At 47.5% G+C, this 24,858-nt stretch overlaps 1 protein-coding gene across 2 annotated transcripts in view; it reads right to left on the reverse strand.

Moving 5' to 3' along the window:
• Positions 1 to 24,858, reverse strand: part of EDEM3 (ER degradation enhancing alpha-mannosidase like protein 3) — a 181,345-nt gene that overhangs the window by 17,606 nt on the left and 138,881 nt on the right. For both annotated transcript variants that reach the window (XM_075322020.1, XM_075322019.1), the window contains exons 17-19: positions 20,800 to 20,994; positions 20,153 to 20,318; positions 8,125 to 8,310 (exon numbers count right to left, since the gene is read on the reverse strand). In XM_075322020.1, the coding sequence (XP_075178135.1) occupies positions 8,125 to 8,310; positions 20,153 to 20,318; positions 20,800 to 20,994 (547 nt within the window). The remainder of the gene's footprint in view (positions 1 to 8,124; positions 8,311 to 20,152; positions 20,319 to 20,799; positions 20,995 to 24,858) is intronic.

Consider the following 24,858-nt stretch of genomic DNA (forward strand, 5'->3'; position numbering starts at 1 on the left):
TGTTCCCTATCTAACCTCTCCCCTTCTGACCACAACCTACTCACGTTCTCTCCCCTCTCTTCTCCAAGTACGCAAACCCCCCCCTCCACAAACTTTCACACCCTCGCAGAAATATCAAACACATTGATTTACACTCATCTTCTCAGTCCCTTCTCCCTCTTGCAGACCCTGCTTCTTAACACGATGCGGATGCTGCTGCCACTTTATACAACACCACCATCTCTGCAGCTCTCGAATCAGCTGCCCCCCCTCACACACACAAAAATCCGCACAATCAATATTCAACCCTGGCACACGAGTCAGACTAAAAGAATTGGGACGGGCTTCCAGAAGCGCTGAGCGCAGTTGGAAGAGCTCTCATTCCGCCGAGCACTTCGTCACATACAAACAGACCCTCATCACTTTCAAGTCTGCACTCACTGCTGCAAAACAAACCAACTTCTCATCTCTCATATCCTCTCTCTCTCACAACCCTAAACAGCTATTCAACACTTTCAACTCTCTCCTCCGTCCCCAAGCACCACCTCCCTCTCCTCTCCGCTCAGCTGAAGACTTTGCCTCTTTCTTCAAGAAGAAGATTGACAACATCAGAGAAAGCTTTGGCCCACTATCACCACAGCCACTCCTCATAACTACTCAGCCTTCTTCCTCCAAATCCAGCTTCTGCACCATGACAGAAGATAATCTTTCCACACTACTCTCAAGATCACATCTCACCACCTGTCCGCTTGATCCACTCCCATCCCACCTCATCCCCAATCTCACCATAGTCTTCATCCCGACCCTAACCCATCTCTTTAACCTATCACTAACAACTGTTGTGCTCCCTTCATGCGTTAAATATGCCTCCATTACACCCATCCTAAAAAAGCCCTCCATTGACCCTTCCTCTGTGTCAAACTATCGCCTCATATCACTTCTCCCCCATGCCTCAAAACTACTGGAACAGCATGTCCATCTTGAATTGTCCTCATACCTCTCTTCCTGCTCCCTCTTGGACTGTCTACAATCTGGCTTCTGACCCCATCATTCCACTGACGCTGCCCTTACTAAAGTCACTAATTAACTACTAACCGCCAAAGCCAAGTGACACTACTCTGTCCTCCTCCTCCTCCTGGACCTGTCCTCTGCCTTTGACACAGTAGATCACTCCCTCCTACTACAGATTCTCTCATCTCTGGGCATCACAGACTTGGCCCTATCCTGGATCTCCTCATACTTAAACCGGTCGAACTTTCAGCGTCTCCCACTCTCACATCTCGCCCCCTATCTGTCGGGGTCCCGCAAGATTCAGTGCTAGGACCCCTTCTGTTCTCCGTCTACACCTCTGGCCAGGGACAACTGATGAAAGCCGTGGGACTCTAATATCACCTCTACGCTGATGATACGCAGATCTACCTCTCTGGACCTGACCTCCCCTCCCTACTAACCAGAATTCCGCAATGTCTGTCTGCTATTACATCCTTTTTATCTGCTTGATTCCAAAAACTGAACATGGACAAAACAGAATTCATTATCTTTCCTCCTCACTCAACCCCCCCACCTGACACATCCATCAATGTCAATGGCTGCCTACTCTCTCCAGCCCCACGTGCTCGCTGCCTGTGAGTAACTCTAGACTCTGCTCTTTCAAGCCACACATTCAAGCCCTCTCCACCTCCTGCCACCTCCAACTCAAAAACATTTCCTGGATCCATGCATTCCTTTCCCAAAAAGCTGCAAAAACCCTTGTGCATGCCTTTATTATCTCCCACCTGGATTATTGCAACCTTCTGCTCTGCGGTCTCCCTTCTAACAGTCTCGCACCCCTAAAATGTATTCTAAACTATGCTGCTTGGCAAATCCACCTGTCCCCCCGCTATTCCCTGACCTCTCCTCTCTGTCAATCCCTTCACAGTCTTCCTATTGCCCAACGACTCCAGTTCAAAACCCTAACCATGACCTACAAAGCCATCCACAACCTGTCTCCTCCCTACATCTGTGACCTAGTCTCCAGGTACTTACCTGCACATAACCTTCGATCCTCACAAGATCTCCTTCTCTACTCCCGTCTCATCACCTCTTCCCACCATCGCATCCAAGATTTCTCGCGTGCCTCCTCCATACTCTGGAATGCTCTGCACAACACATCAGACTCTCGCCTACCTGGACAAGCTTCAAAAGGAACCTGAAGACCCACCACTTCCGACAAGCCTACAACCTGCTGTAACCCTCAGTTTGATACAGCGCTGCATGACCAGCTCTACCCTCACCTACTATATCCTCACCCATCCCTTGTAGACAGTGAGCCCTCGCGGTCAGGGACCTCAGTCCTCCTGTACCTGTCTATAGTTTCTTGTATTGCTGCCCCCTGAAGATGTCCTGCAATCATAGTAATAGAAGCTGTGGGAGAGGTGAGTGCAGTGCCAGAATTCTGCTTCTTTCCACCACTGCATCTCCTAACTTTGAAACAAGACATCATCAGGGCGACAGAGATAGAAGCTATGAGTGACAAAAGTGCAGTCTCCTGATGCTTTGTTTGAGAGCGATGCTGGTGTCACTCATTGATTCTCTCTGCCCCTGACTGTCTTCTTACACAGTTAGAAGATGCTGCAGAGAGCCCACGCTGCACTCACCGCTCCCACGGCTTCCATCACTATGAATCCAGGACATATTCAGGGGGCACTGATGCAAGAAACTGTAGTAACTGCAGTACCGACACCAATGACGTCCTGTTCCTGGAGGGGTGATAGTGCAGCCTCTAAGTGAGAGCAGCCCAGTCTCATGTGACGTCCTGTTTGAGACTAGTCTCAAACAAAAAAAAAAATCACTGGAAGAACAGTACAAAAAAAAAACCCCATGTTTCAATATTGGCAGCATAGTGAGAAGTGTTGGTTATTGTACAATAAAGCAAAAGAGTGGTTAAGAGATAAAGATAGTTGTTTAGAAAAGAAGTCAGGTACCGAACTACCCCCCTTTAATGACAAATGATTTTAACCAAAATGAATTTTCAACAGGTAACATTTAATAAACACACAACTGACTTAGCTGCCTAGCCGATGGCACATTATCATTGTCTGAAGAGAACATGGCCACATATGAAGATCTGTTGGGGAAGGAATGTTTCCTTATATTAAAAGATCTCTTCATGCACAACTGATTTTCCATTGAATTAAGAATCTCTGAAAAATGTTAACGCCACTTGGTGTTCAGTAGCATTATGGCCAGGTTGATCAACCTCCACAGCCAATATACAGAGTAACTACATACGGCTGCACTGACCTAGCAGCCGTTAATCAGACAAATCGTTTATTCAACAGTTCCTCAAGCATTAGCCTATTCATGACTAATGTGCAAGCCCACGATGCTCATCCTTTTACATCCGATCGATTTACAAAACCTTGTTAGACAGTGAAAATTTAGGCTGTGTCACATTTATCACAGTGGATCATGTTTGATAAATTTTGTGCATCTTTATACTGCCATGTGTAAGTTTACACCATTGGCTATTATGTTTTGGCTTACTTTCTGCTACAAACGTATGACAACATTTTGGTAAATTTTTTGGTGGGCACAGTTACAATTAGATCACGTCCTTCACAATGAAGCCATGCCACTTTCTAACTAATGATGCAAACTATCTAAAATACATAACGTTGTGTATGTCATGTTCAGCAGTTTTGAGGTGCAAAATGTCCGATTAGAGGAGAAAGTAAAAGGTGTGTTCACTGCTTGGACAACCCCTTCTTATTCCCCATATACAACCGCATAAAAATAAAAAAAACCTATACTCACCTCCAGTGCAGGCTCGGTTCCAGCGATGTTGCAACGCACATTCCTGGAGTCCATGTCACTCGAGCCCCACTCCCAATCACTGCCAGCTTCTCTATCCCACCTTTGGATGGTAACTATTTAACAGAAAGTGAGAGCTGTGGCTGTCACTCTGTATCCAAAAGGCAGAGAAAGTCCAGCGCTGATTGGCAACGGGGCTTGCAAGTCAATGTCACATGGGCCCCAGAAACCCCTTTAAAAAGAGAATCGCGCTCATTGCTCAATATGTTTCATGTTAAAGTGGTTATCTGACACCAGGCACCCCCACCGACTATCTGTGCTTGGTGCTGGCCAGAAATGCTGAGCTTTGGTACTGCTTAGGCTAAGTTCACATTTCCGTTGTTTTGCATCAGTCACATGCGTTGCTTGACGCATGTGACTGATGCGTTGTACAACGGATGACAAAAAACAGAATTTTCTTTGTTGGACTCCGTTGTGTGCAGGGGGGAGGAGCGCGAGGGGGCGGAGTTCGAGGTGGGTGGAGCCGAGCGAGGCCGTGGCACTGAGGACGTCAGTGCCGCGGGGACTGGTAGGTGTGTGTGTGTGTGTGTGTGTGTGTGTGTGTGTGTGTGTGTACACATGCTGAGTGCGGGAGGAGGCGGGAGCAGAGCGGGGAAGTGTCGGGCTCCGTGCACAGCCAGGGTAAATATCGGATATAAGCAAAGCACTTTTTGCTTGGTTACCAGATATTTATCTTGGTTACCAGCATACACTGCTTAGCGCTGGCTCCCTGCACACGTAACCACTGTAAATATCGGGTAACTAACCAAAGCGCATTGCTTGGTTACCCGATGTGTATCCTGATTACGGGGAAGGGAGCCAGAGAGAGCATGCACAGCAAAATCCTACGTATCGCGCTGCTCAAAAAAGGTTACATGCTGCGTTGCTCCCGCCCGGCGGTCAGTTAAATGCAACGCAGCATCATCAGTCGCAATCAGTCATTAATAGAAGTCTAGGAGGAAAAACAGGATTCCTGCAAAATATTTTGCAGGATACCGTAATTCCTCAAGGCAACGGATTGTGACTCATGCAAAACACCGGAAATGTGAACTTAGCCTAAGTCTTCTGATAGCGGCCAGGTACTACACATCCACATCCTACTTGATTTGAAATGGTAGGTGGAAGTGCAGTACCCAGCTGCTATCAATTGATGGAAAAATTCAAACTGAGTATTTACGGCCGACAGTTGCCACCGGCACCTACAATAGATGACTGGCGGTGGTGCCAGGTGTCAGACTCCAGTCAGACATTGATGACCTATAGTAAGGATAGCTATCAATGTAAAACTAGTGGAGAACCTCTTTAAATATAGATCTCCTTAAGACAAGTGTGGTGATTAGTAAACTTGTAGACAGCAGAGATGTATATGTATATAAATGGCAGTTTCGCTATCCACATGCAAAATAAATGCAAAATGAGATTTCTGCCTGCTTTTCCAACAATTGGAGGGGCTGCGGCATTGCAGCAAGTGCTGTGGCCCTAACAATATTTATCCAGGCAGAACAACTAAACGGTATTAGGCTATGTGCGCACTAGACCGTTTTTTCCCGCGGATTTACCCGCGGATTTGCCCCGGAAATTTCTTGAGAAATGTCTGCAATCTTTGTGCAGACATTTCCCATGAAATTCAATGAGAAAAAAAATAGCTGTGCGCACTGTGCGGATTTTTCTCAAGAAAATTTCTTGAGAAAATTTTCTCGAGAAACTTTCTTGAGAAAATGTGCATGTCCATTAATTTCCGCAGGTACCTGCGGTATTCCGGGGGTATTCCGCAGGTAGCAATGATGTGCGGTATACCACCGGAATAGCCGCGATTTACCTGCGGTAATGCCCATCGCTGCCTGCGGTTTTGCAGGAAGCGATGTCATTATGCCAGGAAGAGGAGCAGAGGAAACACACGTCACACTCCCTGGACGCCGCACAGAAGCACTTCCGTGCGACCTCCAGGTGTCTGTGCAGTGTGTGTCCTGCTCCGGCCTCGCGGCTGCCTGCACTGCAGGGTGTCAGTGTCTGCCCGCAGTGTCAGCAGCCTGTCACGCGGCAGCGCAGGCAGACACTGACACCCGGCAGTGCTGGGAGCCGCGGGGATGACGATCGCTGCTGTCAGGAGGGGAGATCATTACCTGCTGTGACGATCTCCTGCCTCCTGACGTCAGCGCTGTCACTGCTGTCTATGCCCGTCTCGCGAGCGGCCCGAGACTGTCACTAGCGGTGACGTCACGGGCTCTCGCGATAAGTCAGTGACAGCGCTGACGTCAGCAGTACAGGAGATGATCACAGAAGGTAATGATCTCATCTATGCTCCTGATGGCAGCGCTCGTCATCCCCTGCAGTGACCTGAGCTGACCTATTGATGTTAGCTCAGGTCACTGCATTGCTCTCCCAGCCAATGGGGAACATTCTGTTTTTCATTGACTGGGACAGCGACTATGGTATGGATCGCCGTGCCCCCCCCCCCCTTATTGGATTACGCCGGACGTGGAATTGATTGTGCTCTTTTCAATAAATTGGTTAAAGAGGGAATGTTTTGGGGAGTGTTTTTTCAAATAAAACTTTTTTTGTTGTCTATTTTTTAATTATTGCTGACTGGGTTGGTGATGTCGGGTATCTGATAGACGCCTGACCTCACCAACCCCAGGGCTTGATGCCAGGTGACATTACACATCTGGCATCAACCCCATATATTACCCCGTTTGCCAACGCACCAGGGCGCGGGATGAGCTGGGGCAAAGCGCCAGGATTGGCACGTCTAATGGATGCGCCACTTCTGGGGCGGCTGCGGCCTGCTATTTTTAGGCTGGGGAGTGTCCAATAACAGTGGACCTCCCTAGTCTGAGAATATCAGACCCCAGCTGTCCGCTTTACCTTGGCTGGTGATCCAATATGGGGGGGACCCCACGTTTTTTGTTTTAAATTATTTATATAATTTAAAATAACAGCGTGGGGTGCCCACTGTTTTGGATTATCAGCCAAGGTGAAGCTGCCAGCGGTGGTCTGCAGGCTGCAGCCGTCTGCTTTACCCTAGCTGGCTACAAAAAATGGGGGGACCTCACGTCATTTTTTTTTAATTATTTATTTATTTTATGGCTAAATACAAGGCTAAGCACCCTTTAGGCTACTTTCACACATCCGGCTTGAGCTCTGCGGCTCAATCCGGCTGTGCAAGCTATGCAACGGATGCGGTGAAAACACCGCATCCTTTGCATAGGTTTTTCCTTTGCGGCCAGTCCGGTTTTTGCCGCTTGCGGCATGCTACTGAGCATGCGCAGTGGCAAAAACCGCATGCGGCGGCCGGATGCGGTTATTGCCGCATCGCGCCGCATCCGGCCGCCATAGGCATGTATTGAAAAATGTGCCGCATCGGCCGAATGCGGCGCGATGCGGTTTTTTTTTGCCGCACGAAAAAACGTGCCAGGCAACGTTCCATCCGGCCGCCGCATCGGCTACATCTGCCGCATGCGGCAAAAAACGGACGGAACGCAAGGCCATGCGGCACAATGCGGCACTAATTAAAGTCTATGCAGGAAAATCGCAACCGGCAGCAAAAAAAACCGGTTGCGATTTTCATGCAAAGTGCCGGATTGTGCCGCATTGCAGAAACCGGATGCGTGAAAGTAGCCTAAGTGCCACATGAAAGTCACTAAAGGGTGCCAGCTTAGAAAATGCAGGGAGGTGGAACATTATATAGGTTTTTCTCATCTATCTATCTATCTATCTATCCATCTATCCCTCTATCTATCTATCTATCTATCCCTCTATCTATTTATCTATCTATCTATCTATCCCTCTATCTATCTATCTACCTATCCCTCTATTTATCTATCTATCCCTCTATCTATCTATCTATCTATCTATCCCTCTATCTATCTATCCATCTATCCATCCCTCTATCTATCTATCTATCTATCCCTCTATCTATCTATCCATCTATCCCTCTATCTATCTATCCATCTATCCCTCTATCTATCTATTCATCTATCTATCTATTCATCTATCTATCCCTCTATCTATCTATCTATTCATCTATCCATCTTTCCCTCTATCCATTATCTGTCTATCGATTATCTTTATTATTTATTGCAGGGACAAACCTGCGGTAAATCCGCGGCAAATTCGCGGCAAATTCGCGGCAAATCCGCGGCAAATCCGCGGCAAAAACGCATGCGGATTTGGTGCGGATTTTTTCCGCAGGTCCGGAAATCTTTCACTGGCAGAAGTTTCTCAAGAAATTTTCTTGAGAAACTTCACATTTCTAGTGCGCACATAGCCTTAGGCAGGATATGCTAGAAACAGTCTTGATGTGAATATTATTACCTCGGTCTTTGGCTTTATCAGAGAGAAGAACTTCCACTTCTTGATATTCACGCATTGCATCAAGAATTATATTTCCTTCCTTGCTGAATAAAAACAGCATGGGGATCGTAATGTCATCCGTGTTTTTCCCATCCCCAGCCATTTGGAAAAGTGGAGCTGTATCACTGCTGCTACCATCATTGTCATCTGTTCACAATGAGGAAAACACGAGGTAAGAAGATAGAAGGCAGACACAAGAGGACTCCAGGGTCGGTTCACACAGTTGATAAATAAGCATTGTAGGTTTGTGTTTCCACGTGTTACATGACCTTTTGTAAGTCAGAATGCTGATTATTACACACAAAATATAGCAGATTGGAAATAAATAGTACAGGCTTTAACGAATATGTTTTACTGAATGAGCAGAACAAATTTACTTTGTCTTACCGGCAACAGTAGAAAGATTACATTGGTAAGTACAGTACACATTGTATGCTACCTTCAGAGAAAAAAAATGTAGTGGAGAAATGCAAATATGCAGAAAGTCTACTTAAAGGGTTGTCTCAAATATATTATATAATATATATATATATATATATATATATATATATATATATATTTTTGAGACAACCCTTATATATATATATATATATATATATATATATATATATATATATATATATATATTTATTTATTTATTATATATTATATTTTATACCGTATTTTTCGGACCATAAGACTCACTTTTTTTCCCCCAAATGTTGGGGGAAAGTTGGGGGTGCGTCTTATGGTCTGACTGTGGCTGCGGGGAATGAGGTGCTGCGGTGGAGCGGGTCATCGGGGGCACGAGCAGGCTGTAACAGCCTGCTGTGACCACGTGGGCCCGCTCATTACATATGCACGCCCATCCTCCCGACCATTTCTCAGCGCAGAAGCCGGCGCTGACAGGTGGGCGGGAGGACGAGCGGGGACGCGCGCACAGTAAAGAGCCGGTCCGCATGATCACCCCTGGCAATTGCAGCCTGAAGTGATCATGTGCGGCTGTATTCACTGCCCCCCGCGCGTCATCATCAGCGCGGGGTGCAGTGAATCAGTACACTCACCCGTCCCCGTGTGTGGAGCCGTTCCCCCGCAGCACGCGATGTCTTCCTGTCTGTGCCGGTCAGCTGATCTGTGCTGGTCAGCTGATCGGCACAGACAGGAAGACATCGCGTGCTGCGGGGGAACGGACACACACACACACACACACACACACACACACACACACACACACACACAGGTCAGTGGTGCAGAGAGGAAGATGATCGGCTGCAGGGAGTGAGGAAAAGTTGAGTATAAACGTTTGGTTTTTTTTTCTCTCTGTGCTATAGGATGCAGGCCATATACCAGGATGGTATATGAGCACGATGGGAGTATATGAGCAGGATGGATGGGGGGTATATGAACAGGATGGGGGGGTATATGAACAGGATGGGGGGGTATATGAACAGGATGGGGGGGTATATGAACAGGATGGGGGGGTATATGAACAGGATGGGGGGTATATGAACAGGATGGGGGGTATATAAACAGGATGGGGGGTATATAAACAGGATGGGGGGTATATAAACAGGATGGGGGGGTATATGAACAGGATGGGGGGTATATGAACAGGATGGGGGGGGTATATGAACAGGATGGGGGGGGTATATGAACAGGATGGGGGGGGGTATATGAACAGGATGGGGGGGTATATGAACAGGATGGGGGGGTATATGAACAGGATGGGGGGGTATATGAACAGGATGGGGGGGTATATGAACAGGATGGGAGTATATGAGCAGGATGGATGGGGGGTATATGAACAGGATGGGGGTATATGAACAGGATGGGGGTATATGAACAGGATGGGGGTATATGAACAGGATGGGGGTATATGAACAGGATGGGGGTATATGAACAGGATGGGGGTATATGAACAGGATGGGGGTATATGAACAGGATGGGGGTAAATGAACAGGATGGGGGTAAATGAACAGGATGGGGGGGTATATGAACAGGATGGGGGGGTATATGAACAGGATGGGGGGGGTATATGAACAGGATGGGGGGGTATATGAACAGGATGGGGGGGTATATGAACAGGATGGGGGGGTATATGAACAGGATGGGAGTATATGAGTAGGATGGATGGGGGTATATGAACAGGATGGGGGTATATGAACAGGATGGGAGTATATGAACAGGATGGGGGGTATATGAACAGGATGGGGGGTATATGAACAGGATGGGGGGTATATGAACAGGATGGGGGGTATATGAGCAGGATGGATGGGGGGTATATGAACAGGATGGGGGTATATGAACAGGATTGGAGTATATGAACAGGATGGGAGTATATGAACAGGATGGGGGGTATATGAACAGGATGGGGGTAAATGAACAGGATGGGGGTAAATGAACAGGATGGGGGGGTATATGAACAGGATGGGGGGGTATATGAACAGGATGGGGGGGGTATATGAACAGGATGGGGGGGTATATGAACAGGATGGGGGGGTATATGAACAGGATGGGGGGGTATATGAACAGGATGGGAGTATATGAGTAGGATGGATGGGGGTATATGAACAGGATGGGGGTATATGAACAGGATGGGAGTATATGAACAGGATGGGGGGTATATGAACAGGATGGGGGGTATATGAACAGGATGGGGGGTATATGAACAGGATGGGGGGTATATGAGCAGGATGGATGGGGGGTATATGAACAGGATGGGGGTATATGAACAGGATTGGAGTATATGAACAGGATGGGAGTATATGAACAGGATGGGGGGTATATGAACAGGATGGGGGGGTATATGAACAGGATGGGGGGGTATATGAACAGGATGGGGGGGAATATGAACAGGATGGGGGGGAATATGAACAGGATGGGGGGGGTATATGAACAGGATGGGGGGGGGGTATATGAACAGGATGGGGGGGTATATGAACAGGATGGGGGGGTATATGAACAGGATGGGGGGGTATATGAACAGGATGGGAGTATATGAGCAGGATGGATGGGGGGTATATGAACAGGATGGGGGTATATGAACAGGATTGGAGTATATGAACAGGATGGGGGTATATGAACAGGATGGGGGTATATGAACAGGATGGGGGGGTATATGAACAGGATGGGGGGGTATATGAACAGGATGGGGGGGTATATGAACAGGATGGGGGGGTATATGAACAGGATGGGGGGGGTATATGAACAGGATGGGGGGGGTATATGAACAGGATGGGGGGTATATGAACAGGATGGGGGGGTATATGAACAGGATGGGAGTATATGAGCAGGATGGATGGGGGTATATGAACAGGATGGGGGTATATGAACAGGATGGGAGTATATGAACAGGATGGGGGGTATATGAACAGGATGGGGGGTATATGAACAGGATGGGGGGTATATGAACAGGATGGGGGGTATATGAACAGGATGGGGGGTATATGAACAGGATGGGGGGTATATGAACAGGATGGGGGGTATATGAACAGGATGGGGGGTATATGAACAGGATGGGGGGTATATGAACAGGATGGGGGGTATATGAACAGGATGGGGGGTATATGAACAGGATGGGGGGTATATGAACAGGATGGGGGGTATATGAACAGGATGGGGGGTATATGAACAGGATGGGGGGTATATGAACAGGATGGGAGTATATGAGCAAAATGGATGGGGGGTACATGAACAGGATGGGGGTATATGAACAGGATGGGAGTATATGAGCAGGATGGATGGGGGGTATATGAACAGGATGGGGGTATATGAACAGGATGGGAGTATATGAGCAGGATGGGGGAATATGAATAGGATGGGGGTATATGAACAGGATGGGGAATATGAATAGGATGGGGGAATATGAGCAGGATGCTGGTATATAAGCAGGATGGGGGTTTATAGCAGGATCATATACAAGGCAGGAGGATCATTACCAGGATGGGGTACCTTAGTAGAGAATTTGGGGACATTACCCCCATAACAGTGTCAGCAGCAGATCCTCGCCCCATAACAGTGTGTCATGACCACATTTTTTTGCTTAAAGTTTTATTTTCCTATTTTCCTCCTCTAAAACCAGGGTGCGTCTTATAGTCCGGTGCGTCTTATAGTCCGAAAAATACGGATAGAGATATACATATATACTAGAAGGTGGCCCGATTCTACGCATCGGGTATTCTAGAATTTACGTAATGTGTAGTTAATGTATGATTTTATGTTCTTGTCTGTAGTTACCAAGTGTTTGTGTAGGGGCTGTACATGTTCTGGGTGTTGTCTGGGTGTGGCGGGGGGTGAGAGCAGTTTTTGTGTGTTGCGTTGTGTGTCGTTATTTGTGGAGCGCTGTGTGTCTGTATCGTTGTGTATGTGTGTTGCGCGGTTTGTGTGGGGTGTGTGTGTGTTTTGGGGGGAGGTATGTTTTTTGCAATGTGTGTGTTGTGCGGTATGTGCGTATATTTGTGTGTGCCGCGGTGTTTGTGTGTTGGGTGTTGTGTGTGTGTGGCGTTGTCTGTGTGTGTGGGTGTCTGTGTAGGGCAGTGTTTGTGGTTCCCAGTGTGTGTGTGGTGTGTTGTGCAGTGCGTGTGTGGCAGTGTGTGTGTGTGTGTGTGTGTGTGTGTGTGTGTGTGTGTGTGTGTGTGTGTGTGTGTGTGTGTGTTTTGGGGGGAGGTGTGCACCCCCCATCGTGCTCCATCCCCCATGCTGCGCACCCCCCATCGTGCTCCATCCCCAAACCCCATTGTGCTCCATCCCCCATGCTGCGTACTCCCCATCGTGCATCATCCCCATGCTGCGCATTCCCCATCGTGCTCCATCCCCCATGCTGCGCACTCCCCATCGTGCTCCATCCCCCATGCTGCGCACTCCCCATCGTGCTCCATCCCCCATGCTGCGCACTCCCCATCGTGCTCTATCCCCCAAGATGCGCACTCCCAAACATGCTCCATCCCCCATGCTGCGCACCCTCCATCGTGCTCCATCCCCCATGCTGCGCACCCCCCATCGTGCTCCATCCCCCATGCTGCGCACTCCCCATTGTGCTCCATCCCCCATGCTGCGCATTCCCCATCGTGCTCCATCCCCCATGCTGCGCACTCCCAAACGTGCTCCATCACCCATGCTGCGCACTCACCATCGTGCTCCATCCCCCATGCGGCGCACCCCCCATCGTGCTCCATCCCCCATGCTGCGCACTCCCCATCGTGCTCCATCCCCCATGCTGCGCACCCCCCATCGTGCTCCATCCCCCATGCTGCGCACTCCCAATCGTGCTCCATCCCCCATGCTGCGCACCCCCGCGTGCTCCATCCCCCATGCTGCGCACTCCCCATCGTGCTCCATCCCCCATGCTGCGCACCCCCCATCGTGCTACATCCCCCATGCTGCGCACTCCCCATCGTGCTACATCCCCCATGCTGCGCACTCCCCATCGTGCTACATCCCCCATGCTGCGCACCCCCCATCGTGCTACATCCCCCATCGTGCTACATCCCCCATGCTGCGCACCCGCCATCGTGCTCCATCCGCCATGCTGCGCACCCGCCATCGTGCTCCATCCGCCATGCTGCGCACTCCCCATCGTGCTACATCCGCCATGCAGCGCACTCCCCATCGTGCTACATCCCCCATGCTATAATAGTTCTCCTATTATACTCAGAGAGGAGTATAATAGGAGGACTGTAATAGGAGGAGTAGTCCTGGGGGGAGAGGAGTCTAATGCCGGCTCCCTGCACATGTGTACCGGGAGCCGGTGTACACTGGTAACTATGATACACATCGGGTAACTAAGGGACCTTAGTTACCCGATGTGTATAATGGTTACCAGCGTTCACGGGCTCCGTCAAGATCCCAGCATCGCAAGGTTATGTCTGGCGCTGCTGGGATCGTGACGGAGCCGGTGTAGAAGCAAGCGATATCCCAGGATGTTGTGAGTGTGTGGATGTGATGTGTGAGGTGTGTGTGAGAGTGAGTGTGATCTGATGTGTGTGTGTGTACTCACCTGGAAGTCGGAGCTCCGTGTCAGTTGGGCCAGAGCGAGCGTGTATTGTGTGAGGGGGCGGGGCCTGCAGAGAGTCGGGGCGAGAGGCCAATCCGTGTGGGGGGGGCGGGGCCATGGCGAGCCCAGCGGCCAATCAGCTTTGTGTCACCGTAAGGACACAATTTTGGAGCATGACAGACAGACAGACAGAATAAGGCAATTATATATATATATTTATATTTATATATATACACACACACACAGGTAGTCCTCGGGTTACGACGGTCTCGAGTTACGTCGTTTCGTGGTTGCGACGCTCGGTCTCGAGTTACGTCGTTGCGTGGTTTCGTGGTTATGACGCTTTTTACGACGCTTCATTCTGACTTCCTGTAGAGGCCAGCACTGTACACTGTTCCTGGTTACATTGGAAAACAAGTGTTCTGCGCCCCTTCATTATGGCTCCAAAACGAAAGCCAGACTCTTCTGATAACAGTTCATCAAAGAAAAGGAAGGCCATCACTATGGAGGTGAAAGTGGATATTCTAAGGCGATCTGAAAAGGGGGAAACACCAACAGAAATTGGCAGGTCATTAGGACTTAGGGTACCTTCACACTTAGCGATGCAGCAGCGATCCGACCAGCAATCTGACCTGGTCAGGATCGCTGCTGCATCGCTACATGGTCGCTGGTGAGCTGTCAAACAGGCAGATCTCACCAGCGACCAGTGAACAGCCCCCAGCCAGCAGCGACGTGCAAGCGACGCTGCGCTTGCACGGAGCAGCCGTCTGGAAGCTGCGGAGACTGGTAACTAAGGTAAACATCGGGTATGGTTACCCGATGTTTACATTAGTTACGAGCGCACACCGCTTAGCTGTGTGTGCAGGGAGCCGCGCACACTGAGCGCTGGCTCCTTGCTCTCCTAGCTACAGTACACATCGGGTTAATTAACCCGATGTGTAATGCAGCTACATGTGCAGAGAGCAGGGAGCCGCGCACACTGCTTAGCGCTGGCTCCTTGCTCTCCTAGCTGCTGTACACATCGGGTTAATTAACCCGATGTGTACAGCAGCTACATGTGCAGAGAGCCGGAGCCGGCAGCACAGGCAGCGTGAGAGCTGCAGAGGCTGGTAACTAAGGTAAATATCGGGTAACCACCTTGGTTACCCGATGTTTATCTTGGATACAGCTTACCTCAGCTGTCAGACGCCGACTCCTGCTCCCTGCTCGCTTCATTTGTCGCTCTCTCGCTGTCACACACAGCGATCTGTGTGTCACAGTGGGAGAGCGCCTTTGAAGAAAACGAACCAGGGCTGTGTGTAACGAGCAGCGATCTCGCAGCAGGGGCCAGATCGCTGCTCATTGTCACACACAGCGAGATCGCTAATGAGGTCACTGCTGCGTCACAAAAAGCGTGACTCAGCAGCGATCTCGGCAGTGAGCTCGCTGTGTGTGAAGCACCCCTTAGTCGTTCTACTGTCGCTACGATTATCAAGGATAAGGATCGTATCCTTGAACATGTGAAAGGATCTGCTCCTATGAAAGCGACAGTGATAACAAAGCAGCGTAGTGGGCTTATTATTGAGATGGAAAGATTATTGGTGCTTTGGTTGGAAGACCAAAATCAACGCTGTATCCCTGTGAGCCTTATGGATATTCAGGAGATGGCTAGGCGACTGTTTGAGACATTGAAAAGACAAAAAGGGGGAAGGAAGTGAAAGTGAAGAATTCCTGGCGAGTAGGGGTTGGTTTATGAGGTTTAAGGATCGTGCCAATTTCCATACAATTAAAGTGCGAGGTGAGGCTGCTAGTGCTGATGAGAAAGCAGCAACTGAGTTTCCTAAAGCATTGGCTGAGATAATTGAAGAGGGTGGTTACTGTGCCCAACAAGTGTTCAATGTGGATGAGACAGGCTTGTTTTGGAAACGTTTGCCTAACCGTACTTACATCGCCAAGGAGGAGAAGTCAGCACCAGGTCATAAAGTCGGCAAGGAGAGACTGACTTTGCTTCTTGGGGGCAATGCTGCTGGCGACTACAAACTGAAGCCCATGCTGGTGTATCAGGCTGAGAATCCTAGGGCACTCAAGGGCATTTCAAAGGGTCAACTACCAGTCATCTGGAAGTCTAATAGGAAGGCATGGGTGAAACTTGCAGTGTTTGATGACTGGTTCACCAACCATTTTGTGCCAGGCGTGGAGAGGTATTGTACCTCCTAGGATATCCCCTTTAAGGTGTTGCTAATTCTGGACAATGCCCCTGGACACCCTGCCCATCTGGATGACTTTAACCCTAATGTTAAGGTGGTTTACCTTCCACCAAATACCACCGCCCTAATACAGCCTATGGACCAAGGAGTCATTGCTACATTCAAGGCTTTCTACCTCCGAAGGGTCATTGGTAATGCTTTAACAGCAACTGAAAAAAATAAGGACTTAACTCTAAAGGACTTTTGGAAAACATACAATATCCTTGATGCTGTGAATAACATTGCTTATTCCTGGGATGAGGTTAAGCAGACCAGTATGAATGGTGTGTGGAAAAAACTGTGTCCCCAGTTTGTGAATGATGTCACAGAGGTCCATGAATCAAGGACTAGTGTCATAAAGGAAGTTGTTGATATGAGTAGGATAATGAATCTGGAGGTGGAGGAAAATGATGTCACAGAGCTACTGGCATCTCATGGAGAAGAGTTATCTGCTGAGGACCTTATTCAACTGGAGAAGCAGATGATAGAGGAAGAGGAAGACATACGAACCACAGAACCCAAGAGATTTACAAGGCAGGGCTTGGCAGGAGGTTTTGCCCTGATAGAGGAAGGGTTGTCAAGGTTTGAGGCTGATGATCCCATCATGGAGAGGTACACTAGGGTTGCCAGAGGAGTCATGGATTCCCTTAGGTGTTACAAGGAGATCTTGGAGGAGAAGAAGATGGACTCCTTCCAAACTAACCTGCAGCAGTACTTCAAGAAGGTAGAGAGGCCTGCAACAGATCCTGCAACAGATCCTGTACCTGTACCCTCTACCTCAGCTGCCCCTCTTGACTCACCGGCCCCAGTGTCTCCAGCACCTTCCTCCCAATAAGCATGTTTTCTCTTTGGAATTACAGTATTATCTTTGTTTATTACAGTGCACTGTTTATTACTGTTACAGTACAGTATTTCATTATTAAACGTACTGTACTGCCCAATATTTTAATGTACCTGTGTTTATTGATGGTATTGGTATACATTGGCTTGTATGGTTCGACTTACGTCGAAATTCGGTTTACGACACCGCGTAAAAATGGATTAACGTCGTAAGTCAAGGACTACCTGTATATATATATATATATATATATATATATATATATATATATATACACATAGAGATAGAGATATATATATATATATATATATATATATATATATATATATATATATCTAAATATAGGTCTGTCTGTCTGTCTGTCTGTCTGTCTACATACACACACTACTCACAAATAGGGATATTCAGCTTTTGGGTGAAATTTCGGGATGACCCTAGAATGCGCTCTAACCTTTTCAGGTTAACGCCAAGCTTTTGACTACACATGACCAACTATTCAATGCTTTAGTAATTTGCACACAATTTGCTGTTCTCTAAATGAACAAGGGACCAGTGGGCCTCAGTGCAGTTCACTAACCAAAGTCTAATCACGCTGAGCAGAGATGACAGCCGCCAACAATGTTGGAGACTTCAAGGAAAGTGCTGTGAATCAGCCACTGTTGTCACCAGATAAGCCTTTGATGGTTGTGGTGTTACAGTGTAGGCAGGTGTGTAGTTGATACAAAGGGCCCTACACTTTGTGAATGGTACAGTGACAAGCCCCTACTGCTTGACTACCACCAATAATCCAGTCATTGTGCCTCTGCACTAAAACAATGACTTTTAATTGGGTGTGGGGGGGGAAGGGGTTGTCCACTACTTTACATGTCCCTTTCAAAAAAAAAATCAAAAAATCAAATCTTTATTTTTATATAGCGCTAACATATTCCGCAGCGCTTTACATACATCAGGAACACTGTCCCCATTGGGGCTCACAATCTAAAGTCCCTATCAGTATGTTTTTGGAGTGTGGGAGGAAACCGGAGAACCCGGAGGAAACCCACGCAAACATGGGGAGAACATACAAACTCCTTGCAGATGTTGTCCTTGGTGGGATTCGAACCCAGGACCCCAGCGCTGCAAGGCTGCAGTGCTATCCACTGAGCCACCGTGCTGCCCTTTCATGTGATCTAACTGCCATAGACAAGCTCTTTAATGCAGCATTTGGTAAAGCAAATTATTTAGCAATATGAGCTGCTCTCCTAGCCAAATGATCTTTGGCGGAGAATCTAATGTCAGATCCAGGCTTTGGAATGGTACGGGTGGGAGGGGCTTGCTGTTCGGGGTGGCAGGGGACTTGCTGCACTCCGCAGACCCAGTTTTCCCTTCCATTTGTATACAGCAGGGTACACACACACACACACACACACACACACACTGCTGTACTCATCCTATCCATCCACATATCCATCCATGTGTGGGGAGGTGGAGATGATCATTATTGGTTATTGTCATGGTTGGTGCTTTGTGCATACCTTCTATCCCTGCAGTGTCCTATACTGTAGATGGTGGTACTGTGTGTGTGTGACTCTGGGGGGGCAGGGGATGGGGTTTAGGCAAAGTTACAGGGGGCGTGGTCACTGCTGGCGCACAGCCTAGCACAAGGAATGATGGGAAATGTAGTAAGAAAGGAGCAGAGGATTTTGAAAAGGAAATGATACCTATGACAAGAGAACTTGTGCCAAATACAGGAAGCATGGCAAATAGACAAACATGAAACTTGTCCGAAGCTGTATATGGAGACCCTCAGGTGCAACATCTAAGTATTTTTTTTTTTGCAAACTTGGAGTCAGGGTATTATCCACGCCGCCTCTTTCTGTGCTCAACAGAAAATACAGCAGTTATTCTTACTATAGTTGAACTGGAAAACTACAATCAAATCATAAATAATTACAAGCAGCATCTCTATAATAAGGAGAAAGATAGACAAGAGATCCACTAGGGTAACATGTAACATGAAAGGGATCACAATTCTGAGCATTCTATAAAAACAAAATTGAGTTTGAGTCTTTTTTTCAGAGACCCACAACTGTAATTTTTTTCCCATTAACAGAGTTAACAGTCTCTTTGTGAGAACTTGTTTTCTTATGTGACGAGCGGATGTTTTTATTGATCTATCTACAGATATAAGCACTAGTGATGAGCGAGCACTGCCACGCTCGGGTGCTCAGTACTCATAATGAGCAGTTGGATGCCCAGATAGGCGAGACTACCACCTGAGTACAATGGAAGTCAATGGGGGACTAGAGTATTTTTACGGATAATTTCCCAAAAAAATGATCGAGTCCCCCCCATTGACTTTCATTATACTCAGTATACGAGTCATGCCCATCTGAGCATCCAACTGCTCATTACCAGTACTGAGTACCCGAGCATGGTAGTGTTCATTCATTCATTCATTCATTCATTAAGTACCCTAAATATTTTTTTTTTTTGTTTCTTGGATGAATCCGCTATCTATCCAATGTGAATGCAGTTTCCTGAGCGCAGATAGAGGAAAAGAAGTATATGGAATGCTGGACATCAAGAAGCCGGATCATTTGGTAGCAGCTTATTCATGTGTATGAGGGGTCAGGAGGAACAGCTTGGATGTGCCGCCAGCTTCAGTGTGACGACCTCCTCCTCACGGATCACTCATTCTGCCGTAGTACACTGCAGTTTGAACATCCTAAACTGTAAATCTGAAGCTACCACTGGACAGCCTTGTATGATGAGGTAAAGCCATGAGCTGTTCTATGTCAGTCAATCTAAGAGGGGGCTAATCAATGATGATATGAACTAAAAAGAGCCACAGTGTGATATAATCACGACCAGTCTGCATCCAGCAATGCAGGTTAACCTCCTTGTCTTATCGAATCAACACATTTTAATCAACATTTAAGTATGTTTCCACAATATGTGGCCTGAAGTACCCACCTATAACAATGCCTCCAACAGCACCAGATTTCTGTATATTCCTGGCCTTTTCAGCAAACATGCACTGGCCCCGCTGCATCAGGGCAATTTTCCCGTTTATTAAATCAGGATTGGTCATCTCCGAGCAGCCACTATAAGGCTCTGTTTTGGCTACAAACCCACGACACTAAGGAAAAAAAAATGGTTTGTGAGCGGATTGGTCATGATGACATTGCCATTCTTCATTACATTTACGGAAGTTATAGAAAGCTCCATCTGACGCAGTACACTACAAGTCTCAGCAGTAACCGGAACATAAGCTCTCAATTTGGAAGTTATAATTTTGGTATAACTAAACACACTTCCCATCTTATTAACATTAAAGATTTTTCTTCCAAAAGAGGCAATTTGATTAGTGAGGGGGATGACGACATGAAGCCCCTGTATCACTGGAAGGTGGCGAGATTTCGTACTTCTCATACTAAAGTCATAGGAAAAGCGCTCTGATCACATACATTTATGATGTCTCGTTGGTACACTTTGATAAATGGTGTTTACAGCCATCCAAATCAGAGATTTTTTTTAGTCTATTTAGTTATGTGCAGATGGGTAAAATCATACACATCACCCATGTCCATTATTTTTTTGTGGATGTGATTAATATTTACCCCTGCAACATTCTTGGATAGGTCCATTCCAAACTGTGCCGGTCCAGCAGTTAGCACCACTCTCCCATAAAACGGGTGAGACACTATTTGCACTGCACGTGGAGGCAACTGCTGCTCCTTCTGCTGCTGGCTGGACAGTTCGATCATCTCCTGCATGAAACGCAAGCCATCTTCTGCATCTATAGCACTCGCAGCCTGAAAGAAACAACTCATTATTACTCATCTTGTTGAGTACACCCCTCATATTTTTTGTAAATACTTTATTATATCTTTTTATGGGCCAACACTGAAGATATGACACTTTGATACAGTGTAAAGAAGTCAGCGTACAGCTTGTATGACTGTGTAAATTTGTTGTGCTGTTTAAATAACACAGCCATTAATGTCTAAATCGCTGGCAACAAAGTGAGTACACCTGTAAGGGAAAATATCCAAATTGTGCCTAACTAGACATTTTCCCTCCACAGTGTCATGTAACTCATCCATAGACCGTTCATTGAGCGGAGCTGTCTATTTCTCTTCATCGCAAGACAATATGTACTTGTGCTGGTGTCCCAGCTGTCCGGTGGCCAGATTTCCCCTTTAGAGAGGGTCGCGCTGACAACACATGCACTATACAGCAGGAGAGCACTGCATAGGGCTGTCCAGACACTGACACACCTCCAATTCCAGAACTAGGATTGGCTAATAGACCTTTATGTGACGTCCTCCCAAACACAAGCCTCCTGATGAAGTGGCCATGAAACGTGCCTGGGGCATCATACAGTAAGTACGTCACCTTATTTAGTTGACAATGGTAACCCATTTCTTCTAGTGGAGTTAACTCCTTGTGTACCATGCTGCAAAACCACTGTTTGTAGAAGTTCAGTCTTTTGATGTAGTGCACACTGTTTGCCTTCATGGACAGGACTATTCCATAACTATCAGTGGTGCATCCTACCTAAATAGTATAATTACATAGGTTTTGTTTGGAATAGCGCAGTTTGCACAAGCTCTGCTTTTGAAGCAGTACACAATGTCTGCATTAATTTATAGGATTACATCAAAAGCTGCAGTGCTATTAACCTACTTAACGCTGCTGAGGTAATATACTGCGCATTATTTGTATCCATCTTACCAATTGTATATATCTATTAATTCTTCTACTTTATGCACATTTCTCCTATATATTTCTACAACTTTAATTCCATAAATTGCAGTATTGTTATTTCATAGATCCCGTTGTGCATACAGCTCTACATATATACACCTATATGTCCTTACTAACTGCTCCACCATATTCGCATACCTGTGAAATTCACCTAATAGGGTTAATTATCACATATACGTTTCTTATTTAATTCAGGTTTTGCAGATCCTTCGGGAACAGCATATTGGTACTTTAGATAAACCTATATTTATGTTTTATATTACTGTATAAAATCAGCATGTCTGTCCTCACCTACACAGCAGCCTCTGTGGTTTATCTTTTGTTGATATACTGTATTTTTCGTTTTATAAGACGCACCGGATTATAAGACGCACCCCAAATTTAGAGCTGTATAAAAAAAAAAAAAAAAGTAAAAAAATTTAAAATCTGGGGACTGTTTTATAATCCGGTGTCTTACCGGTGGGAGGCAGCAGCAGTGGTGGAGCGGTGGTCACAGGAGGCAGTGGCAGTGGTGGAGCAGGTCCATGCTACGGGCAGTGCAGAGGGGGGCCCAGATGCTCACTGCGGAGCTGCGCTGGAGTGGCCGGCGCTGCTGTGTGCTGGGGCAGCCGGCGCTGCTGTGTGCTAGTGCTCGCTATTCTGAATATGTCTGCGGTGCTGGCTTCAAGGAAATGGCGGCCGCAGTCAGCGCTTGCGCAAATGGGAGCTTGAGCTGAGAGCTCATTTGCGCATGCGCTGACTAAGGGCGCCATTATTAGAAGAAATTACCGCTGATATCTTGAGCAACAACACACAGAGCCTCTCTGGGCAGCACCAAGCGGCCGCTCAGAACCTCGCCGGGCCCCACAGAGCTGCGCCGGCTACCCCACAGATCTGCGCTGGCCGCGGCATAGAGCCGCTCCGGCCACAGCACAGAGCCGCGCCGGCCGCCCCACAGATCCGCACCGGCCGCCGCACAGAGCCACTCCGGCTACCCCACAGATCTGCGCTGGCCGCAGCACAGAGGCGTGTCAGCACCCGCACAGAACCACGCCGGGCATCGCACAGAGCCACTCCGGCTACCCCACAGATCTGCGCTGGCCGCAGCACAGAGGCGTGTCAGCACCCGCACAGAACCACGCCGGGCATCGCACAGAGCCACGTCGGGCGCCGCACAGAGCAGCACAATATTGTCCTGCCTCCAGTGACTCCTCTCCACCACCGCCCCGGTAAGCTATATTCGGATTTTAAAATGCACCCCTCATTTTCCTCCCAAATTTTTGGGAGGAAAAGTGCGTCTTATAATCCGCACAAATACGGCATCTATGCATTTCTTTAAAAGTTTTTAAATGTCTTTAAATGTATTTAATAAAGTATCATTTTTAAACCCGAAACTTTATTTTGTTGCAATATTAAAGGAGTTGTCCGATCTGAATCCACAAGTCTTCAGTCTAGATGTCACTCTATATGACTGCAGACTCACTAGAAGTGTATTGAGTGAGGCTGGGAGTCTGCATATCGCATACTTGAGGTACCGGGAAAGCCTATCCTGGGTCTGACACTGGCGTATCCTCACAGAGCACAATGCGTATGATGTGAGTTAGTTAGTGACTGCAGGTTTATGGAATTCGAATAGGCAACCCATTTAATAAATAACATGATTTGGGAACCTGTCAAGTGTGAAAATGCTATTAACCTGCAGATTAACCTCATATCTGCAAGTTAATATTTTTGAATTATTCCCAGTGCCCACATATTGAATCCTGCTGCCAGGAGGAAACACCTCTGTTACTTACCGGTAGCCGTTTTTTCCAGAACCCATGACAGCACCACGTGAGAGAGAGGGATCCGCCCAGTGAGGACAGGAAACCATTCTGAAATAAAAGGGCGGTACCTCTCCCCTTCGTCAGTTGATTACCGAGAATTGAGAGGACCTCCAACAAACGTTAGAACTTAACTCTATCACAAACTATAACACACACATGCACACCCAGAATAGTGCACACTAAGAGTGAAAAGGGAGGGATTATATGGGTGCTGTCATGGGTTCTGGAAAAAACGGCTACCGGTAAGTAACCGAGGTGTTTTCCCCTCACCCATGACAGCACCACGTGAGAGATTTCCAGAGAATAACGTATTAGGGAGGGACCAACGCCTCACGCACCCTTCTACAAATTGAGAGATCAGCCGAGGAGGATAGATCCAACCGATAGTGACGGAAGAAAAAGGAGAATGTGAAGACCAGGTAGCGGTCCTACAAATCCGGTCAATAGATACCTGCGTCTTCTCAGCCCCGGAGGGCGATACCGCACCGGTGGAAAGGGCCCTTAAGCCCTCAGGGAAGGCAGCCCCACTAGATGAGTAGGCTAAGCAATGGCCTCCCTAATCCACCTAGAGATAGTGCAGTTTCACACCCACAGACTTTTCCTACTACAGAGAGGGCTATGAAAAAGGACTGTTTTCCCCACACTATGTGTCACTGAGATGTAGAGAAGCAGGGCCCTATGAACCTCCTACGTATGAATCTGTTTTACCCCTGTATTTGTAGGATGGCCGCAAAAGGAGGGAGGATTATACCCTGCGTGCTATGGAATCGAGAGGCGACCATTGGGAGAAAGGGTCCTATTAACACCTGACCTGGCCTATCGTTGAACAACTGAGCGTAGGGCCGTACTACCGAGAAGGCGTGTAAGCACTAATTCTGCGAGCGAACGCCAAGGCCCAGAGCAAAATCATTTCCAATGTCAGGGAGATTTTTTTTTTTTTGGCAATAGGTTCAAAGGGAGGACTCGTGAGGGCGTCCAACCCTAATTTGATCCCCCGGTGGAACTGTCAGGCATGAATTCACAAACCCAATAACCTTGAACCCACCGGTCTGCTGCCAGTTTTCCAATGTATAAGGTTCCCAGGGCAGAACAGGAACCCCTAGA

This window comes from Anomaloglossus baeobatrachus, chromosome 8 (assembly GCF_048569485.1).
Source record: "Anomaloglossus baeobatrachus isolate aAnoBae1 chromosome 8, aAnoBae1.hap1, whole genome shotgun sequence".
Lineage (NCBI taxonomy): Eukaryota > Metazoa > Chordata > Amphibia > Anura > Aromobatidae > Anomaloglossus > Anomaloglossus baeobatrachus.